This window comes from Esox lucius, chromosome 21 (assembly GCF_011004845.1).
Source record: "Esox lucius isolate fEsoLuc1 chromosome 21, fEsoLuc1.pri, whole genome shotgun sequence".
Taxonomy (NCBI): domain Eukaryota; kingdom Metazoa; phylum Chordata; class Actinopteri; order Esociformes; family Esocidae; genus Esox; species Esox lucius.
The window spans coordinates 17,171,595-17,195,560 of record NC_047589.1 but is presented as its reverse complement, the minus strand read 5'-3'; the positions used below and the strand labels follow the sequence as shown (position 1 = coordinate 17,195,560).

Sequence of the window (23,966 nt, the reverse complement as noted above, 5' to 3'; positions counted from 1 at the left end):
ATGTACTGATAGAAGTAGAAGCGTGGCCTCAAAAATATTTTGTTGACTAGAATGGTTTCACCATATTTCGCCTCCTCCTGCTTGTCACCTTTAAGGACATGCGTTTCCATTATTAAAGTATTCACTGAACTATCTTCTAGATCTTTAGTTGATTACTTTGAAATGGTGGAATCGTAAGGGGAAAAAAATGTCTGTGCATACCTGACATTGCCAGCATGCGCAACACCGATGAGGGCTAACAGAATTACAATAGAGTCGACTGGTCCATCCTGAAGACCTGTTTGGAATCGGAGTGTTTATGACTTCTGAAGGATCGGATGAAGAAGCTGGAAGTCACACCCAATTGAAAACATTGAAATAGTGGTGTTCAGAGGCCTATCCATGCTAGAACGTGTTTCCTCCCAGTTAAGGCCTTATCTCAGGACGCGTGAAAGACCAAAACTGCAATGTCCAGGCAAAAAGGCCATTAATTAATAGTCCTCTATATAATAGTGTATATGACCTAGTCAACCTTTCCGGTACTGTAGATTTCGTAGTGATAGGTATTCCGAGTGTTTTCGGTAAATCATATCATTTGGCTCCATTCCTAAAATAACTTTCCTTTCTTTGGCTCTTCAGCCTAATGCAATTATATATAAAAATCTCTGGCAAAATGGTTAGTTCAGCAGCGCACCAGAAAGACGTGTTATCCCATCTTATTAGTGCAGTGAGGATTCACAATCGCAAGCGAAGCAGTCTAATCAACGGTATGAAGTCACTGAGCCAAATTAAAGCGTCTTTCAACGATGCGATTCAGTTGAAAACTACACTAAAAGAGAATCGTTCTATCAGGAACGACACATGCCAAGTATTTCCGTTTCTGCGCAGTAGCTCATCTTCCTTTAGTTCTGAAGTTGCTTTTCAGCACAACAGACTGCTTATATGAAGTCTCCGTCTCCTACAATATCGTTGTAAATTTGGCCAGCTATGAGTGGAACTATCGTGGATTCCGCCGTGTTCCCAAACCAAACAAACACAATGGCAGCCGACATCTCCGGACAGATGTTAGATCTAGACGAGGACGACGACTTAGAAGTTTTCAGTAAGGTAACAAAAAACATTGTAGCCTATCGATAGGCTGCTGAAGTGAAACGAATGGTGAACTGAGTTGGTGCGTTACGCTGTGCTACGTGGATAGATTTGACAGTCAACTCAATTAAATTCGGGCAGATTTTTTTCAAGTCGCCTACATGAATGAACAGCTAATTGCATCTGTTTACATGTGCCTACAAAACTGTAAAACTGGATTTCATCAGCTTTTTAAATTATCTGCAAATGTCTATTCTTGTTGTCGTTAGTTAAAGGTGATCTATCAGGGGCGGTCATGCAAATATCGTTATGGCTGCTTCATCGTGTTGTCTATAAATATTTCAAAACTCTTGTTGGCCAACCTGTGTTTTGCCTGATCCTTACAGGATGAAACTTGGGTTGCCAAGATAACTGGCTACATTGTTTCATCTGTCATACGGCCTGACTAACAGAAGAATCAGTTACATTTAGAAATGTAGCATCTCATGCCATGGTGCCATTAGATTTGGGAGAGGGACAAAGCAGTTCGACCTGTTTCAGTTTGCTGTCCCTACTGTTTTGCTCTGCTTATCGCTGTTAGGCCACTGGAATTGAGAGGCAATGCATTCTGCTGATTGCACTGTAGTAGCTTCAGTGTTATTACAGGAAGCGTAATGGAAGCACAATGATAAAACTGCTGTCCTACCGACACAGACACATAATTTCAGGTCCACACCAAGTTGGGCACGCTGTTCATGGCCTGTGGTCAATTTTAATTTCACAGCAAAAATGGTGCCACGTTTTTAGATCCACCAGATACGGAAAAGTTGAGGGACTTAAATACTCACACAATACGAAGTTCCTTGTAATCACAAACAAACTGTGTGGATAGCCTACAGCTGGGTAAACCTGTATTTTATACAACCCTAGGACATCCTCAGCATGTAATGTACATGCTGAAGGGTTTGTTTAGGTTAATAAAAAGTTGTTGGTACAACATTGCAATTTAAGTCATACACATCCACTTTGTTATTGTCCTTCACAACATGAACAGGTAGTGCTGACAGCTTAAATATAAGCGTATAATGTTTATGGCTTCCATTTGCCAGCAAGAGAATTGAATGTGTCCATCGCAATTAGGAAACTTGTTAAAAATACCCCCCCCCTCCCCCCAGGTAATCCAGGTAGAAATTATATATATATATAATATAATATAATATAATATAATATAATATAATAATTTATTTATTTTTTTAAATCCTGCAGAACAATTTTGTAAATGTTTAAATGTTGCTGACAGCAAAAAGCAGGGTTTCTATAGAGCGGACTCAGTTCTATGGTCATGAGCAGGCCTTACACAACCTGGCATCTGTACACCAGCTTAAAATCAATCTCCTCTGCTGAGGATGCCTGGTCTGTGTTAAATGTGCACCTTTAAGGAAGACCCTACCAAAGACCACTACAGTCTAGTGTTGGGTGACATCTTCCTGTATTTCGATATGATATTAAGAAACTGACCTCAAGAAATGTGAAGTAACAAAACGCTAAAACAAACGTGCAGTCTACATTTCCATCACAGACCTGAGTAAAATGGATTATAACTGAAAATACATAGTGAGTCCCAATCACGCTACAATTTGTGCGGATTGAACATGCCCGTTTTGCCCATTTCTTTTTTGGAATACCAGCCTGTTCAGAGAAGCTTCAGTCTTCATAGCTGCCCTGTGGTAAGTGACAACCTGTGCTGCCCAGGGACCCCAAAGACAATGCTAAAATCTTATAGCTATAGCAGGTAATTACGTTGTGCATTACTTGAACTGACCAGTTCCAAATTAATTAGGCATATTGGTTTTTTTGGGGAAAGCATTTTTTAAATGAATAAGCTACATGTCTTTTAATTTTTGGACATGCAGTCCCAGCGCCAGAGAAAGGGATGCCAGGTCTGTTATACAGCGGCAGGTGCGCGAGACCCCGCATCATTGGATACGTACCAGTGAATCGCTGCAACATGTATTGCAAGTGATAGTGTATTAGCATTCTGTAACAGTTTAACCGCTACATTAACAAGTATGTACTGTGTGACGTGCAATCATATTCAATTCCTGACCTCAACCCCTATTTACTAAGGCTTTCTGTCTCAGCCTCTTATTACCTGCCTGTTCAACCTCTCAATACAAACATCTGAAATTCTGCAGGAAAGGAATGGAATTCTGCAGTGTTCTGTCTGTGGTGCTGTTTGAGCACCACACCTGCTGCTTATAAAACTATCCTTTCCCCCCTACAATATAGCTTTAATAACATCCGGCTTGTGTTCTTTGACGGTCACCCCCTCCTTAAAACCTGGAAAATTAAATGTGTGCTAAATTATTGAATTATTATTCAATCATGTGAAAAAGTACACTCCCTCAAATTTGTTTTTGTTTTCTACACATGGATATTTGCGCTAAATTCCTACCATATTGATTGACCAAGGAAATCCAATCTAACAACACACACACAAAAACAGTTAGTGCACCCTTGCCTTTATCACAATATAAAATGGCTAGAATTTAAATCAGGTACACCAAAATAGATGTAAATTATTAGAAAATCATGAGAGTTTAACTTGGAAGGGTCCAGCCCTGCATAGACATTAGCAACTTGGTTTGTTATTAACCATATGGGTGTGTGGTAACACATCACGCCCAGATCGAAAGGCCTATCTCCTATCTAGGGCCCATCAGAAGAAAGATTATTGATTCTGAGAGGCGTTACAAAGCCATTTCCACACAGTTGAAAGTATATCATTCCACTGTCCAACAAATCATCTACACATGGAGAAAGTTCCAGACAATTGGCAATCCATTTGGGTCATCCCACCAAATGTTCAATAAACTCATAGAAATCTCTAGGAACCCCAGGATAACATCTATGGATCTACATGCTTCTCTAGCCACAATAAGTGCAGGAGTCAACTGTCCCAAAGAGATTGCACAAATGTGGCCTTAATGATAGGTCACCAAGGAAGAAGCCTCCACTCTCAAAAATAAAGTATAAACATGACATACATTTGCCAGACAACACCAGGGTAAAGACTATTACTTGACTGTGTACTCTGGACAGGGAAGTCAAACAAGTTATTTGGCTGCAGTGACACGATGCCATTTTTAGCAAAAACAAAGCACTAACTTACCAGAGATATAGCAAAAACAAAACTCAACCGCAAACAGATTTTGTGACCGAACAATGATCCAAAACACACAAGCAAAGCTACAACAGAATGGCTCAAAAAGAAGAACTGGAATCTTTATAGATCTCAATCATATTGAAATGTTGTGGTCATGCATGCAAGAAAGCCCTCACACATGACAGTTGAAGCAGTACTGCAAAAAAGTAGTTGATAGGCCGTTACAATAAGTTTTCTGTCAATAGTGTTGAAGTGAAAATTACATGTCCATATGTCCAAATTCAAGGGGGTGTACTTATTTTTCACATGACTGTAAATATGCAATGCCAGACACACAGGGACCGACTTATTTACTTACTAGTTAATTTAGTCCCTTTTACCAATTCCCTTGAGCTACTTACCTCTGGTCAAACCCAGACTTTCTATTGGCCTTCGCTTGTTTCAGTTCTCTGCTGCCACTGACTGTTATCTTTACACTTTAATCACGCCTTAAAGCCAACACTTCAAGCTGTTGTCTGGTCCATGCACTTGCTGAATCATGCAAACTGTGGACATGTCTTGCTGAATAAAATGGGATTTGATGTCTATTTCCCTTGTAGGTATTGCTTATTTGTATTTCCATATTTTTTTTTTACGTTGTGTATACGGTTCTCTTGGTTGTCCTGTCCTCATTGAAAATGGGTTTACTTACCTGCTATGTTAGGGTGGCATAAACAAATGTCAACACCTTTCCACAACAACCTGAAGCTTCCCTGCAAAATCAGAGGGAGTATATCTTTACTGAATGTTCTTACGCAATTGAGCAGCCAGCTTGGCTTTGAATTGGGTCCATGCTGCTGCTCCACTGCTCTAGCAGTGTTCATGTCACTACAAGGTACATATAGGAATGAGGTGAATATTGTTACCATACCAATATAGCCTACATTTTGTTGTGTGGGGATTTTCCTTTATGTTTCTCATCAGCTGTGACATAAAACTCCTATTTGTTTTTTAGGGCACAGTTGCTCTCGATCTAAAGGTCATAATATGTTTAATATGTAAACCAGGTCACACAGCATAGCCTGTAACCTTGCTGGTTTTCATACTAACTGTGGAAGAGAGAAACCTATAATAAGTACTGTGAAACCTTGATGAATGCTTGCTTTACAGAGACATATTTCCATTTTGTGCCAAAACATTTCCCAAAATGCTTTATGGGGTGTTACATTGCCTTTTTCTTTGAACTACAAGCCTCATATTCTACTCGTCAGGCAGTGGATTTCCAGATTAGTGGTGGGGAAGCCAGGTCATCGAGGCCACAAGAAAAAGGCACCATATCACAATTTCCTAAAGCTGGAGTTACAATATATATTAGACACCTTCCGGAAGCACGTTATTTAAATGAGCCATTAGTAAGATTTTCACCTTAGAAACACAGAAAAATGCTATATAGCATCTTGGAGAAAGATTTGATTTGAATAGGAGTGCTTCCTAAAGAGTTGTTCATTGTCTATGTACTACTGTTTATTTTGTTCTGCTTGTTGCGCATGTCAGTTTCAAAGAAATTGGGATAAAGGTCTAGAGACAACTCCTAAATAGAGGCATTGCTTTTCAACGGATGTGGGCATACATGGGTTACAATGGACCGGTTCGCCATATTTCTCACCCAAGTAAATTCTCCATCTTAGTAGTAGATGTGGTAGGAGCCTGCCATTAAATATCTTTTTGGCACCACTAGTCTAATTTACATATATGTGTATGCCGTATGAATATAGGGAAATTAAATTACAAGTCCATAACTGATTAGCCCAGGTGCAACAAGGCATGGAACCATCAACAGCTTTGACCCTTAGGTCTGAAGTTAACGAGGAAAATGGGCATTGTCCTTGTAAATCTCTGTGGCCTACTTGGGGAGTCAAAAATCATTTTCATGCTCGCGTGGCCTGGAGGAGCCTAACAGAAACTGTGGTGTGAATACGATATGCTAGCAATTGCAGCGGAAAATGTGTATGTGCATGAAAAGTTAATGTGACCTTTTCCAACCCCATCACTTCTCCCTCCTTTAGTCTCCTCTGGCGCTGGCAAGGCTCAGGGTTGAATCCAAACAGTCCATAGCCCAGCCAGGAATAATCTGAGCGCACACTCAGCCCAAACTTATAGACTGTACCGTACAACCGAGAGCCAATGTTCCACCACAGCGCTCATCTGGGCTTTGGTTCATATCTATGACTTCAGAGCATGGATCTTATAGGCTTCAGGGACGACCGTCTGAGAAATGTAGACTCAGCAGCCTTTCAGTACGCCTGAAGGATCTGATCAATTTCTGGACTTGAGAACACACCAGAAAAGAACCGCATGAGTCATGATGGGCGATTTACGGATGCAGTTTGTTTTATCTTGTGTTTTAAGCCTGGTCTAATTGGCCGTTTCTCTTTTTGACCAGTGATTGACCACCCTTTGGTCAGCTCTGTTTTACAAGTCACCCAATGAGGGTGAAAAGTTGAATTGGTTTGTTTACTTAAACATCTAGTAAATAAAGATTTACTTAAGTGCATTTGAGAGCTACAGTTCATCCAGCTCCTGATCACCTTTTTAAAGGTTGCAGGGAGGTCAATAATGAAGAAAATTCAGGTTGGCTTCCAGAGTATGAGGTACTTTATTGACAAAGACGTGCACATACATACCAGACAAGACAAAACATCTGGGGCAAAAAACCTTTAGATTAATATTTTCTCATATTTTCTGGTGAATCGATTTTATACCATGTTTTGCATCATGATGTTTAACAATTGGTTAAATTAATCAAATTCAACATTACATCAGCTTGAGTATAGCGTTTCTAAGGACAGACCAGACCAAATTTGTCTGAACAATTACCTCAGTGTTGTTTACAGAAGAACACAGAATTGGTTATTTTTTCTTGACCTTTGAGAGGTACGTACTGTCTCCATGTCGACTCGTTGGTTTGTCACAGACCTAATTTCAGTACCGAATGCAGGATGACCTTGCATTCTATGATAAGTCAGAGAAAGTTTATTTTAATACAATTTAGATGAATGTCAAAGTTGACACATTGTGTAACTGCCTTAATTCAAACAGTATTGTCCAGAGGTTTATTCATCACCTGTTGCTATGTCTTTTGCAAATCACTCTGAATGCATCTCTGTGACTAAGCCTTTGATATTCTATGACAGCGCATCAAACCCTTAACTCTCTGCTTACCCAAAGTACCCCAACACCCAAAAGACAACAAATGACTAATTAGTAGAAAGATGGTTGGCTCAAACTAGAAGTTCAGTGTTATATTCATTGAATGTTTTCTGAATACTTTAGAACTGCCCAAATTAGTTGGAATAATGATTGGCTTCATTTCTCTGAGGTAAAATTATATTTAATGCAATGAGTGGTTGTTGTCAAAATCCCATTTTTCTATTTAAGGTGGAGCTAGTCACAGATGTTCATAACATTACAAGACTGTGTTGCATATTTTATACTCTACAATATTTTCACTGCTGTATGGTATTTAATGTAGTCTCTCGTGGATATTTTGTTCTGTTCCTCTGGATTATCCACATCTGTTCTGCCCTTTATGATTTGTTTTTCTAGCAAGCGACTCGCGGGAGTGCCTTCGAGTTTGAGGAGGAAGAGGCGAGTGACTTTAAAGACATCTTTGTCACCGTGGACAACCCAGAGAGTCATATAACTGCCATTGAGACCTTCATCACCTATAGAGTTCTGACCAAAGTGAGGGTTGTTTGTGTGCATGCTCATTGTCCTCGATATATTCAACTCGAGTTGTTGTATAACCTTTCACGTAATGTGCATCCAGTCAGCCTATAGGATGGATATCATCAGGTCTTTGATGTGTTTCCCTCTCTTTGGTTCCCCAACAGACCACAAGGAGTGAATTTGACAACTCTGAGTATGAAGTCCGCAGGCGCTACCAAGACTTCCTCTGGCTTAAAGGGAAACTGGAGGAGGCCCACCCCACTCTCATCGTTCACGTATGTAGTCTCTGACCTGCCCAGTAACTGTTCAACACAGCAACGTCGATCTGCCGCTCTACATACTTACGAGCTTTCTGTTTTTAAATCCTTCGTGTCCGTAGCCTTTGCCAGAGAAGTTTGTGGTGAAGGGAATGGTGGAGAGGTTCAATGGTGACTTCATCGAGACCCGGAAGAATGCTCTGCACAGGTTTCTCAACCGTGTTGCGGATCACCCCATTCTGTCCTGCAGCGAAGACTTCAAAGTCTTCCTCACTGCTCAGGTGTGGGTAAGGAAGCAGACATTGTGTGTAGCAAACCCACACTGAACGTTTACTTCACCCACTGGGACCTTCTCAATGTACACACACATTGCTAACTTAGAGCACATATTACACAGTCCAACACTGCCGCGTGTTCACATTTCACACACACTCGCGCATACATACCAATGTTTTTAGCATGTCACCACTTAGCCGTTTGTAAGAGTGTCAAGTTAAGCCAACACTGACTAAACTTGGTTGCGTCATGAAATGATGTTAGGCCCTAGGGTGTCAATGAAAAAAGGAACCAATGGGTCTTAGTTTGAGGGTGAATGTTTCTTATCAGGTTGTTGCCATTAGTCAAAATAGTTTAGGTTGCTGAAACATTCTGTGCATTCAAGGTCGATGTGACATTGTATGGATAGTTGTATGTAGACCGTACTGCACAAGTTTGTCCCTGAGCTGTTCCCACGGTATTGCTTACTGGGTGTGTGAGTCCCTCTCGCGAAGCGATGACCACCGCTAGTGTTTGCCAGAATGTCACAGGTGTGCCTGTGCATCCCTGTTAGGAGCTGGCGTCTTATAAGAAGCAGGGTCCAGGTTTACTGAGCAGGATGGGCGAAACTGTGCGAGCGGTGGCCAACTCTGTAAGAGGTGTGAAGAACCGACCAGAGGAATTCACTGCCATGCAGCTGTATGTGGAGGCCTTCAGCAACAAGATCAGCTCCTTGGACAAAGTCACCCAGAGGATCGTCAAAGAGCAGAAAGGTAAACGTGCCCTGGCAGACAGAGGGAGCACGGGGTGAGGAGAGAAGGCCGCATCCTAGATTGGCCTTTGTGTCCTCCTTAGTTGGCCTTTGGATCCTCCCCTCAGGTTGTCGTTTCAGACTTTCCATCTAATGTTAGTGTAACCGATGTATGAACTATTTATCCCACAGGCTATATACTTTATAAATCTGCACATGAAATGAAATAATGCATATTTATTGCTGTACTTTTCCACTCTGACTGTCCTGTTTTTATGGTTTTTGAACGCCACCAACTGTAGTCGTCTGTGCTACGGAGTCCTTTTATGTTTGTTTTTGTTAGTTTTTTGGTTACTGTTAATTCAACATTTTCACTTTATGTATTTAAGGAGTGTACAAAACCATAACAGAGGCAACTCTGGTCACTTTTAATAATGTGTTTGCATTGCAAACAGTTAAGAAGTACGCCCAAATCCTGAGAAATTGGTTCCAGAATGAAAGCATCTAAATCTATCCCGTTAAATGAAGCACAGAGTTATACACCTTTAACATTATAGGCCTGGACTAAGCTTGTACGTAGTGATGTTGTAGGAAGACTTTAGACTAAACGCAACCCTTAATCAAACAGCTGTAGCTAAATGTTGATACTGAACTGGTGTAACCAAGGATAGCTGTTCCTCAATCACATAACTGGGTTTCTTCTGATATGAAATTGATGCCCAGTTAACGAGGCCCAAAAGTACCTCATCTGCCATTGAGGGTGGTGTAGTTGACCGTACATATATCTGCATCTCGGTCACAGTCGTTTTAACCTAGAGATGCACCAATGCGATGCTTCTGAAAACTTCTTAAGGGCGGAGACTGTGATTTGGCAAGTCAGTAGGAAAAGCGACATCTTTTTAAAAAAAATTTTTTTAAGTTGCTACAACCATGTGCAAGTGGCCAACAGTTTTTCGTGCTTTTGATTTGTCATCCTGGACATCTGCAGCCTGGTGTGACACTTAGATCCACCAGTGCGTTCCCGCGCATGGGCTGTTCTAGCTAACGTCACCGGGACGATCTCGGATTTCTGTTGAAGAAAACCGCTGTCGGCCGTCGTAATTGCACCCTGCCTGTGTCTCAGAGTACCTGGGGGAGCTCAAGGAGTTCGGCCCCATCTACACCCTGTGGTCGGGCTCCGAGGAGGAGCTGGTGGGGCCACTGAAAGGAGTGGCGGGCTGCATAGAGCGGTGCTGTAAGGAGACCGAGGAACAGGTCAATCAGCTGTCAGACACACTGGTACCCACTCTGCACGAGTATGTCCTGTGTTCTGAGTCTCTCAAGGTAGGACAGCCCAAACAGCAGGCCAGGAATGGATGTGTCGGAAGTGTTAAACAGAGTATTATTAGGCTAAGTTACATCCCCAGCCTCTTATGTAGAGTATGGTAAACCCACATGTATTTTGTTATAAAACCTTGATTTCCTTTGATATAAATCGCCCCCATAATCTAGATGTAATAAGTTAACCTACGTAAATAAACAAAGACACTTTCTGCACGGTGTGTGTAGGTGAACAATTGCCAGTGATCAACCGTAGATTCTACCCGCTCCCCCCGTTTTTTCAGGCGGTGTTGAGACGGCGGGATAACATCCAGGCGGAATTCGAAGCGAAGAACGAAGCGCTTGCCACCAAGAAAGTTGACCAAGATGCAGTAAGTGCAATATTGACTCTTTACCTTGGCCTTCTGTAAGCCACCCGGCCCTACATGATGCTTCCTTGCAATTTCCTGGAGATTAGGAGTAATAAAGCTGTGGTGAACCAGACAGCATCAGCTGCCTCCTTGTCTTCTCATTTCAAAACCCAAGCTGTCTTAAGCCTGAGGAGGAGCTTTTGCAATATCTGAAAAAGCCTGCCAGGATTATCTAAATATCTCCAGATAGTTCAGGACGTCCGTCTAAAGCTCATGACACACTTCTGGAAGCTGGATGGTAAATATTGTGGAATATAGCCTGGATAATCACTACGTAATAAAAACTCCCATATATATTGACATTTTACATCAAAGTACCAGTGACAGGTGTTAATTGGATCAAATTAAAGGACAGGGATATGAACTTTTAAGGAGAGTTGCTGTATTGTTGATGCGTCCCTGAGCTCCTCCTGGCTTAGCAGCAACCTTTTTACCCTGGTATTCTAGAGCTGATGTACAATTGACTGATGGCCTTCTGCAAGGTTTCCAGTGCTGTGTGATTCAGAGTGCAAAACATGTGCCTTGGTAGCAGTTCCCAGTCTACATCTGTCTGTGTCTGGACTCTCCAGCCTTGTTTCTGGAGAGCAAACACCCTCTGTTTTTTTTGCTGAAATTCCAGTTTTAAATAATATGATTCGGCAAATTTTATGATTTCTTAATTATTAATTATTAATTAATTATTATTTCTTACACAGTTTACTTAAAATGTATTTTATAACGTACCTTTAATTAAACACACAATTCAGTAAGAGCTTGGAATGCTTAACAATAAATGGCCATGTACTCAACACGTTGTATGTATGACAAAAATTTCAATCGCGATAAAACAAAACAAAGATTCAATAGATTATAAAATATAAATACTGCAGCCACCTTTAACAAAGCATTTTCCAAGGACTAAATCATACATCATAAGCTGACTCATTTCCAGCCACACCTTGAACTCATTCAAGGAAACAAGATATTCAAGCCTGAGTAAATTTTTCTGCATATTACAATTATGTAGGGCAGCAAAAGTTACCTTGCTCAGACAGTTTCCTGATGACAGCACAGTGAAAGCATCTGATGGTTTTGTTTAAAAGCGTGCGTGCGTGCGTGTGCGTGCGTGTGTGTGTGTGTGTGTGTGTGTGTGTTAGGTCTTACTGAACGAATGGGGACCAAATGTCCCAATGAGTATAGTAAAACCAGAAAAAATTGACCTCATTAGGACCTTTTGCCGGTCCCCGTGAGGCAAAAGTCAATTTCCGGCTCAGGGTTTAGGTTTAGGGTCAAACTTACAATTGATTTTATAGTTAGAATTGGGATTTCTTTAAGGTCCAGGCGTTGTTGATTAAGTTTAGGGTTAAGGTTAGGCATTACATCGAGGTAAAGTTTGGGCATAAATGTTACTTTATTAGGGTTAAGGTTAGGGTTAGGTTAAGGTTAGGGTTAGGTTAAGGTTAGGGTTAGGGTAAGGGTTATGGTTAGGGTTATGGTTAGGGTTAGGTTTAGGGTTAAGTTTAGGGCAAGGGAACATGCAATTTTCTGGTCCCCATGAGGGTAGCTGTACAAACTTGTGTGTGTGTCATAACAACATAATCCCAAACAGACATAAGTGGCTTGTGTATTTTCAACTATCAAAAGATGGGAAAATACTTTTCTAAATCAGTAATGTGTGTTTCACGTTCATTCTGACTAGTTGAAATATGGACTAATTTATGTCATTACCAACTGAATATGTTCTGTCATTACCAATGTTCACATTGTGCAGACGGATGTCCTCAAGGACTGTCCACCAGAAGGAATGCCTGCCCACGCAGATGCACAAGATTGAACTTCGTTTGGCCCTCTCAGTTCGTTTGCACTATACATAATTAATAATAATAAGAAGAAGAATTACTGCTACCTCAAAGAGCAAAAAACGTTTAACCTGGTTCTGCGTTGCTAATTTGGTTGAGCAATGCGCTTCCATTGCCAGGGTTGTGGCTTTGATTCCCGTGTGAGGCTCATATAAAACAGTATGAAAAATGTACATGCACTCACTGCTGTAACTCACTCTGAATAGGAGCATCTGCTAAATCGCATTAATGAAGATGTTAACTGTAGCCTAGGGCAAAATTTAAGGCTGTCTTTGAAACACAAGTCTTTTACAAAACCTGTTCAGGACTGAAATTATGTGGAGACAGGCTTGAATGTTAAACAATAACAAGCTGAGAGAAGCTTACATTGTGTAGTTCTGTAGACACAATGACAATAATCATAAATCTTATTTAGTAAACGGCTGTCTTACATTTATGAATTGCACAACAACACAATTTGCAGTCCCCTCTTTGACTGACCAAACACTTATTAATTTCATGTCAAGCACAAAAAAAACAGTGTTTTAGTTATGGAATGTAGATGTGCATTGACTAATTATATAATAGAAATTAACTATTAACTGTATATGATGATATGGGTCTTAAATAAAAACAGACATTTGAGTAATGCCTGAAAACTGTCATTAGCCTATCTGCATCTGCTAAAAGCTCTGGACTGAAAGGTCTTTCTCAAATCCTTTCCAAGATGCAGTAAGAACTGTGAAGCAAACAAAGCAATTGTAATGTAATATTTTAACCAGTAGAGGGCAGTGACATTTCAGCCAAAAAGCAGTTGCATTTTGTGTCCACCTTGTAATGATTTGAGAAGGGCAGGAGTATGTTTTGTGCTGCAGTTATGGAAAACATAACGTGTGTGGACATGTTTGACTTACCTTCTGGGGTCTAAAGGTTAGCAGGAGGTAAAGTAAACATGAAAACATTGATCATGTGGAGACATCCCCACCAGGAAAAACAGATTTTTTTGGCTTGGCGGTTCATTGTAGTGTGAAGCTTCCAATTTAGGGGTAGGTTAAGTTTGGGTGTAAAGGTTATGCTATTGAGGTTACGATTAGGGAACATGGAAGTTCTGCATTTGTGTCCCCACAAGGTTAGTAATACTGGAGTGTGCATGCGCACGCGTGCGCCTATTTACATGATAGTCTTTGTATAGTGCGTGCCTAGTAATCACATCAAGGAGGAGTCCCTGTTCCTAATGAAGTGTCCACATGGCCACCTGGGACTCGCAAGTCCAGACAGCCAGTCACAGCTGCCAAGCCTTTCCCCCTTTTGTCTCTGTCTCCCCAACCAGTCCCACGTTTCACTTGACAAACTCCGCTAATCAAGACGCGCGCACGCAGAACGCACGCAAACCACTCGTCAAGTCTCGCAACGGTCCCCTCCTAAACAGGATCAGAGCCGGTGCACCAGTGACACACAACCCTTATCAGCTCCGCCTGTCAACAACCACAAGGACTCAAGCCGAGCGGAGTAATTCGGAGGGCTCCCTTATCCCCCTGTGTTATCTGCTCTTCCCCTGTTGATCGGATTCATCAGTCACTGAAGTTTTTGTCTGTGGGTGCGCGCGTATGCTCACGTACTCCGTCATGTATTTGAGGGCTACTTACTAAGACAGTTGTTCTCTTGAGGGAAAGCTTGTTTGTATATGAGACAGCCTGTGATGCATAGGGCTGGTTAGGTAGGACCTTGATGAGCTGGCTACTGAATCAATAAAACTGCAGTAACAGTATTGAGCGAGGGGGCCCCCAGAGAGGTATCTCTATCACAAAGTACACTGTGGTTTGAAAAGGAAAGTTTGCCAACTAACTTTGTAAACCTTCACTGGATTACAACATTTCAGGCACCTAGGCTGAATAAATACAGATATGTAGTCCGCCTTTTGTTATTTTTAACTGTCAACAGCTGTCACACCAGGATTTGAAAAATGACAGTTTTAAATACTGCGCACACACACGCGCGCACAATATGCCAAAATAAAAATATATTATGTTACATTTACCATAACACTGCCCCTGCATGGTGGGTTTATTTCAAGCTCCGAAGGTCCCTTTAATAACATGCTGGGGGGGCAATATCTTGTGATGTGTTGTGGTGACAGCTTATTAAGTGTTCTGTATGTCCAGTTGTTGTGTTGAATGCCCAAATACGTTGTAGAGTTTGAATACACATTAAATAGTTATTACCTTGTAATATTTAAAGGTGTGTTTGTGTGTGTTTGTGTGGTCAGCTTAAGGAGGAGACAGATAGACTGGAAGACCGTGTGGAGTGGGCCAACAGTGCTCTGAAGGGGGACTGGGGCCGATGGCAGAGATGCATGAGAGGAGACCTCAAATCAGCCTTCATCACCACAGCACAGAAGAACATAGACTACTACGAAAAGGTAAGATGGAAAGTTCCAGTAACATAGTTGGGGGAGTTGGATAGAAACTTAAATTGAATAATTGAGACTGAATGGTGGAGGGGACAGGGGTGAGACAGTGACTGGTATAAGCACAGAGGAGTTAGAGGAAGCAAAAGAGAAGACAAGAAAGGCAGAGAAGAGAGAGAAAGAATGAATAAAATGTGAGGTAGAATTAATAAAATGTGAGGTGGAATATATATATATATATATATATATGACTGTCAAAGGCAAGTCCCAGAACCATTCATTTAGCTAAAAGGAAAGACTAAAATCTAGAACCAATACAGTTGATATAGTGGCAATTTACTATGTTGTCTCTTTTATATTTTTGGGATGGTGTAAAACCGTAAGTTATTTAATGCAATTTGGCCAGAAATATGGTTGTCCATGTATACTCTGGAATACTGCCAGCGGAGGGTTTCATTTTTATTCACACTCATAAAAATGGTAAGTTAATGAGGTTGTCAATGCTGTTATTTCCAGTTAAAATTTATGCTTCTTCTTCTGAATGCCTGAAAAAGAGTTACACTTTTAAACAACCCTAAATGTGGTGATGTGATTAAGTACAAATATTTATAGCGCCTGACAGATCTGTTTCGAAGCCCTTTTCTTCCTAATTGTCTCGTTTTATTTATTATTATTATTAAATCATCATGTCCCTAATAATAATCATTTCATATTGATGACATAATAGGTGCCAAAAGGTCCATAACACCTGAAGAGCCTGAACTTTTGAACCTTTTAAACAAAAAAAGGCATTATCATAATTTTAAGAGTGTTCTTTTGAACAGGAACGATTGCCTAGTGATTAGCGCTGACCTGTACCTTTGACCAACAATCAAAAGGCAAGATCCAATCCCAGAGCAGGCAAGGGGAAAAATATGTTATGTGCATGGCAATCAACCGTAATTGCTTCCAGGTCATAGCTGAAAACCAGAATCTGTTCAGTCAAGGGTAAAATGGAAAATGTCACCAAAACGTTTAACTGCATTGCTCAATTTTAATATGAGAAAGTTTAGTGGAAGTCATCCTTATGTTACTGTATGTCCATGCTTATTTTGTTTATGTTTTTCTACCTGAGGGTTTCTGAAAATCCAAATAGTGACACAAACACTTATTTTACTGTTCAGGCCCCAAGGTTGGCCTAAACCAACACAGAAAACACATTTCTACAGACAGAGGGAGGGGCAGAGGCGAGAGAAGAACAGCGGGATCGTGTGAGAGTAAAGGGGAGAGTTGGTGAGGTAGAGCGAGACTGGACAGAGAGCCGGAACAAGCGATGAAGCAGTTCAGGCGGGGGACTTGCGAGTTTGTGAAACATAAATGTTTTCTTTGTCTTCATCAGGCCTGTGAGGTCAGCCCTGAGGTTATAGTCCTAGACCGGTATTCTAGACAATTGTGATGAGTGGAGATGTGACCAGTGTCTTAATACAACTCAGTCCTGAGAGGTCTTCATGTGGAAAAAAGGTATATTGGTGAGCAATAGTCACATGACTGGAATGTCACGTTACTCTTCATAGTTGTAATATTGGAATCCAGAAGGTTCCGTTATCTAGATTGATTATCTGTTTTTATTATTATTTGACATTTATGAAACTACCTTTCTATCCATGTTAACTGCATATTCAGAAGCAAACCATATGTGATCTAGGTCACACTTTACATGCATACTCCTATATCCAAGATTTGCAGATTATATTTTTGACGTATTGATATCTACTAGATAGCCATTACCTAGAACTATTCATATAGTGTTACGGAGATGACATTTTGAAAATAGACTCTTTCAATATGTTTTCTTGACAGAACATCAGGAGTTAGCTGGAGGCCAGTGTTGTGTTTTATTTTGTTTGTTGCGCTTGTAGGACAGCAATGCGGCATTTTAATTTATTCCGATGCTGTAGTCTGAAAAGAAAATGGCTTCAAGTAACTTATCGGCGAGAAATGCGTCTCGTCTAAACAAGCCAGGCAAGATCCATAAAAGATAAGCCCATTGTTTATATAATGTTTGCATGTATGGCCTGAAGGTAGTATCATTGTTTTTCCCACATTGTTATTTAATTAAACAATGTGCATTGTGGGATTCCTCAAGACCAAGGCAAGCAAAGGAACATCTCAATTGCTTGTCATCCATTTATCTTTAAAGAGTACAAATGGGTTTGTTTATGCCAGCTAGCAGATAATGTCAGGTCATTTGTCCTGAGTGGTTCCCACTGGAGAGTTGGTGTACCAAAGAAAGACCGTCAGTGTCCCCAACAGCTGTCTGTTCTCCTGCACTGCTTCAGCTGAGGAGGCCTTTAATAAGCAGTGCACTGTAGGGTTCTTCAATCTGTGCCAGGGATATAAGTTGTGATGTTTGGTAGCTATTTTCATTCAGGTTGGAAGCTAGCTGTCTGGTGGATGACAATGGGCCGTGGGCTTTGTGAATGATTCATGTAAGTCAGTGAGACCTTAATAAGAGGAGAGTCTTTGAGGTCCACACTGAAAAGGGAGAATCCAGGATGAGGGGTGCGATGGTACCTCCCGACCAATCTCCCTCCCATCACCACCTTTCCCAAGTTCCTCACCCTACGTTACAGTCACTGCAATAACCTGGCCCCCCCTGGAGAGACGATAAAGGGGAGGAGGGGAGCAGGGATGGATGGGTGACCGTGAGAGGGCTGCCCTGCAAAAAAGGCTTTCTGTTTTCTGGTTGTAACGCAAACAGAACATTCGGAAAACAAGGAAGAACATTCTGGGAAAAAAACACAAAAAGTCTCAGAATAAGATTTTTCAACAAGAAAATCAGGCAAGAATATAAGGCTTGTTCAAGTTCGTTGTCTGACAACGAGGCTTGTTTTCATCCTTTTAAAATCTCATTACAGAAGTGTTCTCACCCCATTGGCAAATGTTTTGTTTATTTGAGAAGTTTATAATTTTTCTGCCAGACCGCATAAGCTGAGCCGGCTAAATAGAGCGAATGTCTCTTACTGAGTGACTGACTGACTCTTGTTAAATAGCGTAGTGGTTTGAGCAGAGGACTTGTGAATTATAGGTCCCAAGTTCGTATCTCTTCGCAGGCGAAGCAAAGTATGCACTGTGAATTATTCCGTATTGGCGACTACTTTGCTGGCTAAAACCGAAACCTGAAACTGCAGAATGTTATATTGCGACTGTTTCTAGCATGGAATAGTTCATCTTCAGTCTCGCTAGCAATTGCTCAATTCTTCTTATTATTCCTAGGAAGTTAGTAGATACTAGTAAGCCTATTACTGGCTAATAAGCTGTTAAAACGGCCAGTGGCAAAAGCCATACAGTTCATAGACGCTATTTGTGGTGGTGGTAAACTTAATAAGAAATGTTAGTCAGTTTTACACAATCCTCAATGGAGTCTAGCGACGTGTAATGCCGTCGCGTAGTGGTTGAAGACTGTGCCTCTCATGTGGAAGTCTTAAGTTCAAATGTATTGAGAGCAATGACATTTATTAATTATTTCTGGTAGATTCCATGATTCTATTGTCTTTTCACTTGATGAAAAAGTTAGTTATCGTCTCCTTTATTGATAGTTATTGTATAAATGTCATTCATGAATGAAAGAAAAAAGTTGTTTTGCCATGAAAGAAATAAAATACGTTCTTATGCCATTAAATGAAATAGCTTTGGCACACTCACTAGCAATTGCTCAATTCTTATGACTATTCCAGTAAGTTTGTCGATACCGGTAAAGCTTATTACTGGCTAATACACTGTTAAAACGGCCAGTGGACAACGCAATACAGCTGCTATTTGTGGTGGAGGTAAACTTAGAAAGAAATGTCAGTTTAACTGTATCAATGTCATTCACGAATGGCCATTTAACTATTAAAACAGCCAGTGGCAAAATAGGTTTTGTTCAGGATAGAGACAAGAGGCTATACTGACATACAGCAAATGTACATCTCCGTGGGGTAGTGGTTAAAGACACAGTCTTTCATGTGGGCGACCTGGGTTCAAACCTCGAGGTGGCAACATTTTCTATAGCTGGCCGGCTGTTTTTACATATCTGTGAAAAAGCATTTGGATTCTAGTTATGATGGAGGGCGATATGGGGAGATCAGAAAGGAATAAGTACAAGGTGAGTCAGGTGGAATACGTCATCATCCATCCATCCATCTTCAGTAAAGGGGCGGGGTAAATCTCCAGTGCGTGACTGGGTGAATAATCACATTGCCCGGGGCACATACTTTAGACCCATTTTACAGAATGTACTGTATTTTATGACTAACTTACCCTGTCACATTTTATATTCGTATGGCCGTAATCCTACTGTGATACCCGAAGTTGCGAAGCTGGATCACACTTTGAGTTCGACCCTTAGAAATATTTTAGGGGACGTCATAGTTGAGTGCTCTGACTGCTACTTCACAGTAAAGTAGACATGGTAAGTCGAATGTGAAACCACAAATTTCACAATTTCCACAGTCACCTTGTACCTCGGTTATTTACAGTGCTGTCCTCGTCTTTATATAACCAGAATAGATTTGGTTTTACAGATAGCAGTAAATGATGTAAACAAAAGAGAGGGCATAGGGGTTATTATGAACATATCTGTATTGTAATCAGCATGAGACTGTGTTGTTAGATGTAGAGTGCCTATTCCTCCCTGTCTGCATACAGTAGAGCAGCTGTGCATAATACTGTCAGACGGCAACATCAGAGGATTGCCATGGTGACTCCATAGCAACTAGCCTGTTTCTTCAAGACAAGGATGTTGTTTTCAAAATGGATAAAAAAAAAAAATGTTTTACATACCAAGAAGGAGATGTTCTAGATCTGACACAATTATCATATTTGTTCTTGTTGATTCTACGACTCTCTGTGTATTGACTTTAAGGAAATCTTTGTCCATGACTTGTATTTTGACTTGGTGGGTGTGTGTGTGCTTGTTTTTATTACTTTGTGGGGCCATTTTGGGGCTCAGGGTTTTGGTTTTAGAGTTAGAACTTAGGGTTCTTTAAGGTCCAGGCGTTGTTGGTTAAGTTTAGGGTTAAGGTTAGGCATTACATCTAGCTACATTTTAGGCATAAATGTTACTTTATTGAGGTTAGGGTTAGGTTTAGATTAGGGTTAAGTTAAGGTTAGGTTTAGGGTTACGATTAGGGCACGGGAGCAAGCAATTTCGATTTTCAGGGCCCTGTGGGTGTGGGGGTGGGTGGGTGTGTGTGGAAACTAGTAGTGGAAAATAGTCATTGCCAATCCTCCAATTACAGCCTTGCAGATCTTTGGCATTCTACTTGAGGTAATCAAGAGATGCTTCCTGAAGGACCACCTCATGCTTTCTGAAGCACTTCCACAAGTTAAATAGTAGTCTTGCATAATTCCCTAGTTATTGCATAGTTTGGAGCTGTGCTTTAGGTAATTGTCCTGTTGTAGGAGGAATTGGCCCCAATCAAGCACCATCCACAGAGTATGGCATGGTGTTGTAAAATGGAGTGATGGCCTTCCTTCTTCAACATCCCTTTTACCCTGTACAAATCTCCCATTTTACTACCACCATAGCACCCCCAGACCATCACATTTCCCCCACCACGCTTGACAGATGTCGTTAAGCACTCCTACAGCATTTTTTCATTTTGGTCTGCATGTCACAAATGTTCTTTGTAATCCAAACACCTCAAACTTCGTTCTCTGTCCATAACACTTTTTTCCTAATCTTCCTATGTCCAGTGTCTGTGTTATTTTGCCCATCTTAATCATTTACTTTTATTGGCCAGTCTGAGATATGGCTTTTTCTTTGCAACTCTGCTTAGAAGACCAGTTTCCTGAAGTCGCCTCTTCACTGCTGAGACTGGTGTATTGTGGGTGCTATTTAATCCAGTTCAGGACCTGTGAAGGGTTTGTTAAAATTATGAACTTGGATTAGCAAGTTCAGCACACAAGGTGCCATTGGGACACAGGACCCAAGGTATCAGATAATGGGTTGTATGTCTATGTAGATATTCCATTTCCAGCTACAATAGTCAATTAAAACATCAACAATGTCTGGTCTGTATTTCTGACCAATTTGATGTTATTTTAATGGATGAAAAATGATTTTCTTTCTAAAACAAGAGAATTTCTAAGTGCCTCCAACCTTCTGAATGGTATTGTATAAATTTGTGTATGTATGTGTGTTTTTGTGTGCATCCATGCCTTATTATCTCTGTTTACTTGATCTCTGGCCAAATATCTGAAGCCTAGTGGCAAGATAGGAGAAAAGATACTGGCTAACGAGGCTAGCCGGCTCTTACTCCATACTCCATAATTAGTGTTAGGCACCGTTATGCAAGACAAATGACCTCCGGTGTCACATGAGCCTGTGTCAGGAACACATCACTGGTAGAGCATTGACACACAGACACTGAGGTAGGTAGGACACAACAAACACACACAAATCAACACACCTACACACAGACACTCCCTGTCAGTTGAACCTGGCTGATTGACACCAGTGGCGACATGGCGGCGGAAGGGTGCGTATTGACAATTAGCTGTGTATAACTGCCTGTGATTGGTGGATATCTGTGTCTGGGAAGGGCACCGACCAGCCACATTTTCTACACTTCAGTTGTTTACGTGCTTATTGAGGACAGGTCCTTGTTTGTCATGCTACAGTTGCTGTTGATTTACTTCCAAAACACCTGGTTAACGGTTAGCTGTTTAAGTTAACAGATTTTATTAGGGTTTTGAAGATCAGCTGACATTGTTTCATTGTGTGTGTGTGTGTGTCCTGTCATCTGCTGTCTGTATTTTCTCTCCTATTAATATTCCAGCCTGGAATCAGACAGGTAAATTGCAGCACTGGCTGTTATTAATGTTGTTATTTTGCTGTAGTCACAATGTTTCCCTGCATGCTGCTGGTGTCCAGTGAACCTACGCTAGTTCTGCCCACATCTCCTCCGTCCCTGTGCTTGTATAACCTCGGCTGGACGGCAGCTCCGGTCTGTTCTGTTTGTCCCTGGCTGTCAGAGAGGTTGCTGGGTAAAGGTCAGGTGGCGTTTGTGTCCGAGGGTGAAGATGTCATGATGATTAGTGACATGGCAGTCAGCTGGCCGCCCACTGGGAGTCTGCTGGAGCCTGCCACTGTCATCATGGTGGGTGGGTGTGGAAGAACGGCAGATGAGGACGGAGGAGTTTGAGCGGGTGCTAGGGTGGGTGTGGGGAAATGAGGAGAGGAGAGGGGAGCGGTAGGTTAGGTAAGATTTGCGGGGTTGTGGGGGGGGGGGGTGCTATGGTGTTTGAGGAGATGCTTGGCTCTGTTTGGGTCAGAACATTAATCACAACCTTGGCAAGTGACACAGATGAGACCGGAATCACAGGAGGCCACAGAGCAGCCGGGGCCTGTGAATGGAATTGGCTGCTAAATTGATCCCGTCTGTGTGTCTGACTTACAGCGCCCATTAAATGGACAGCTATTACTCTGGAAAGTTTCGACGGCAGAGCTGAAGGTATTACTGTGTGGAAAGCGACCGTCTCTGGTCTTCACAGAACCCGTTTACAGACGCGTGTGCGTGCGACGCGTGCGTGCGCACATAACCACACTCGCCGGTCCTCATGAGAAAAAGGCATGTCCTGTTATCTGTCCAGGTGACGATGTGGTGTTTTTCTCTCCATCTCCCTCAGTGTCAGGCAGTGTGGGAGACCTTCCTTCTCTCGCAGAGGATGGATGGTAGCGAGGATGCAGAGAAAGACGACTCCTCCTAAGCCTCAAAATGCATCTCTTCCCAGTCCCACAACCCTGCCCAGGGGGACAAACAACCAAAGAGCTCTTCGGACGCAACCCAGAGGAACCCTGGATTTTAACCTTCCTCATTCCAGTGAAGCTTCACTTTTAAGTCACTGTAGCACTGACTTTGATACATCTCACTGTATCTGTGAGAGATCTCTAAATATGCATGATTAGCCAGCCACTGCCTCAGGGCTCCCAGATTAAAGCCCTAGATCCGATTGTAGATATTCTGAATAAGCTACGATAATGGATCCAACACAGTGCCTTTCATAGTGGTACAATGAAATACTTCAATTGTTTACCTGTTTTTACAATACTCCGTATGGTATTTTGATAACAGAAAAAGCTGAAGAGAATGACATTTTATACTATTGACCTTTTGCTCCATTTTGTAAAGGATTACGTTGGTTTTTGAAGAAGTCATAATAAAATATATTGATACATTAAGCTAGCCCAGTTCATTGGTGTTTTATAGAAGTCTAAATGGATGAGCTTTTGAATCTGTGTGAAGCAGCAGCAGTTTATAATGATGGCTGAGTGAAAGAGAAAATAGTTTGGTCTCAATATTGATTGTGTTGTTTCGTTCTGTCCCGGGCCCTGGTATTCTTGATGGGGGGCCTTGATGCATCCTATATTTAGTAAGTAATGCTGCAACAACAACAACAATTTCTTAAAAACAGCACATTGGTTATTTTCTAGAGCAACACCTGCTTCGTTCTATATGACACCAGACAATAGAAAAGGATTACACCTTTCAGCCCAACTGTCACCCAAAACACAAAGGGCCATTGTAGATCCTTACAATGTGGCCTAGTAGCATATATGACTTGAATCTGTTTTGAAACATATGTTAACAATTTTTTTTTAAATTGTAATCTAGCCTTGATGTCCAACACCAGTCAGCTTCAAGAGTTTTGAAATCTCAATTTTGACCTCCCTAAAAATATTCCCCTACCAATCGCTGTCAAAGGCATTTCTCACATGTCACTATACACTCACCTAAAGGATTATTAGGAACACCTGTTCAATTTCTCATTAATGCAAATAACTAATCAACCAATCACATTGC

The 23,966-nt window shown here is 41.3% G+C and overlaps 1 protein-coding gene across 2 annotated transcripts; it reads left to right on the top strand.

The window, feature by feature from the left end:
* Positions 1-831: 831 nt before the first annotated feature.
* Positions 832-23,344, top strand: snx7 (sorting nexin 7). 2 transcript variants are annotated; one of them, XM_010891132.4, is made up of 9 exons: positions 832-1,086; positions 7,799-7,936; positions 8,086-8,196; positions 8,301-8,459; positions 9,008-9,206; positions 10,308-10,507; positions 10,789-10,875; positions 14,998-15,150; positions 22,792-23,344. In XM_010891132.4, the coding sequence occupies exons 1-9, from the start codon at positions 967-969 to the stop codon at positions 22,870-22,872; spliced, it is 1,248 nt and encodes a 415-aa protein (XP_010889434.2). In that variant the 5' UTR covers positions 832-966; the 3' UTR covers positions 22,873-23,344. The 2 variants fall into 2 exon arrangements, with proteins under 2 accessions (XP_010889434.2, XP_010889433.2); XM_010891131.4 differs by having other exon boundaries at positions 8,301-8,465.
* The last annotated feature ends 622 nt before the right edge of the window (positions 23,345-23,966 follow it).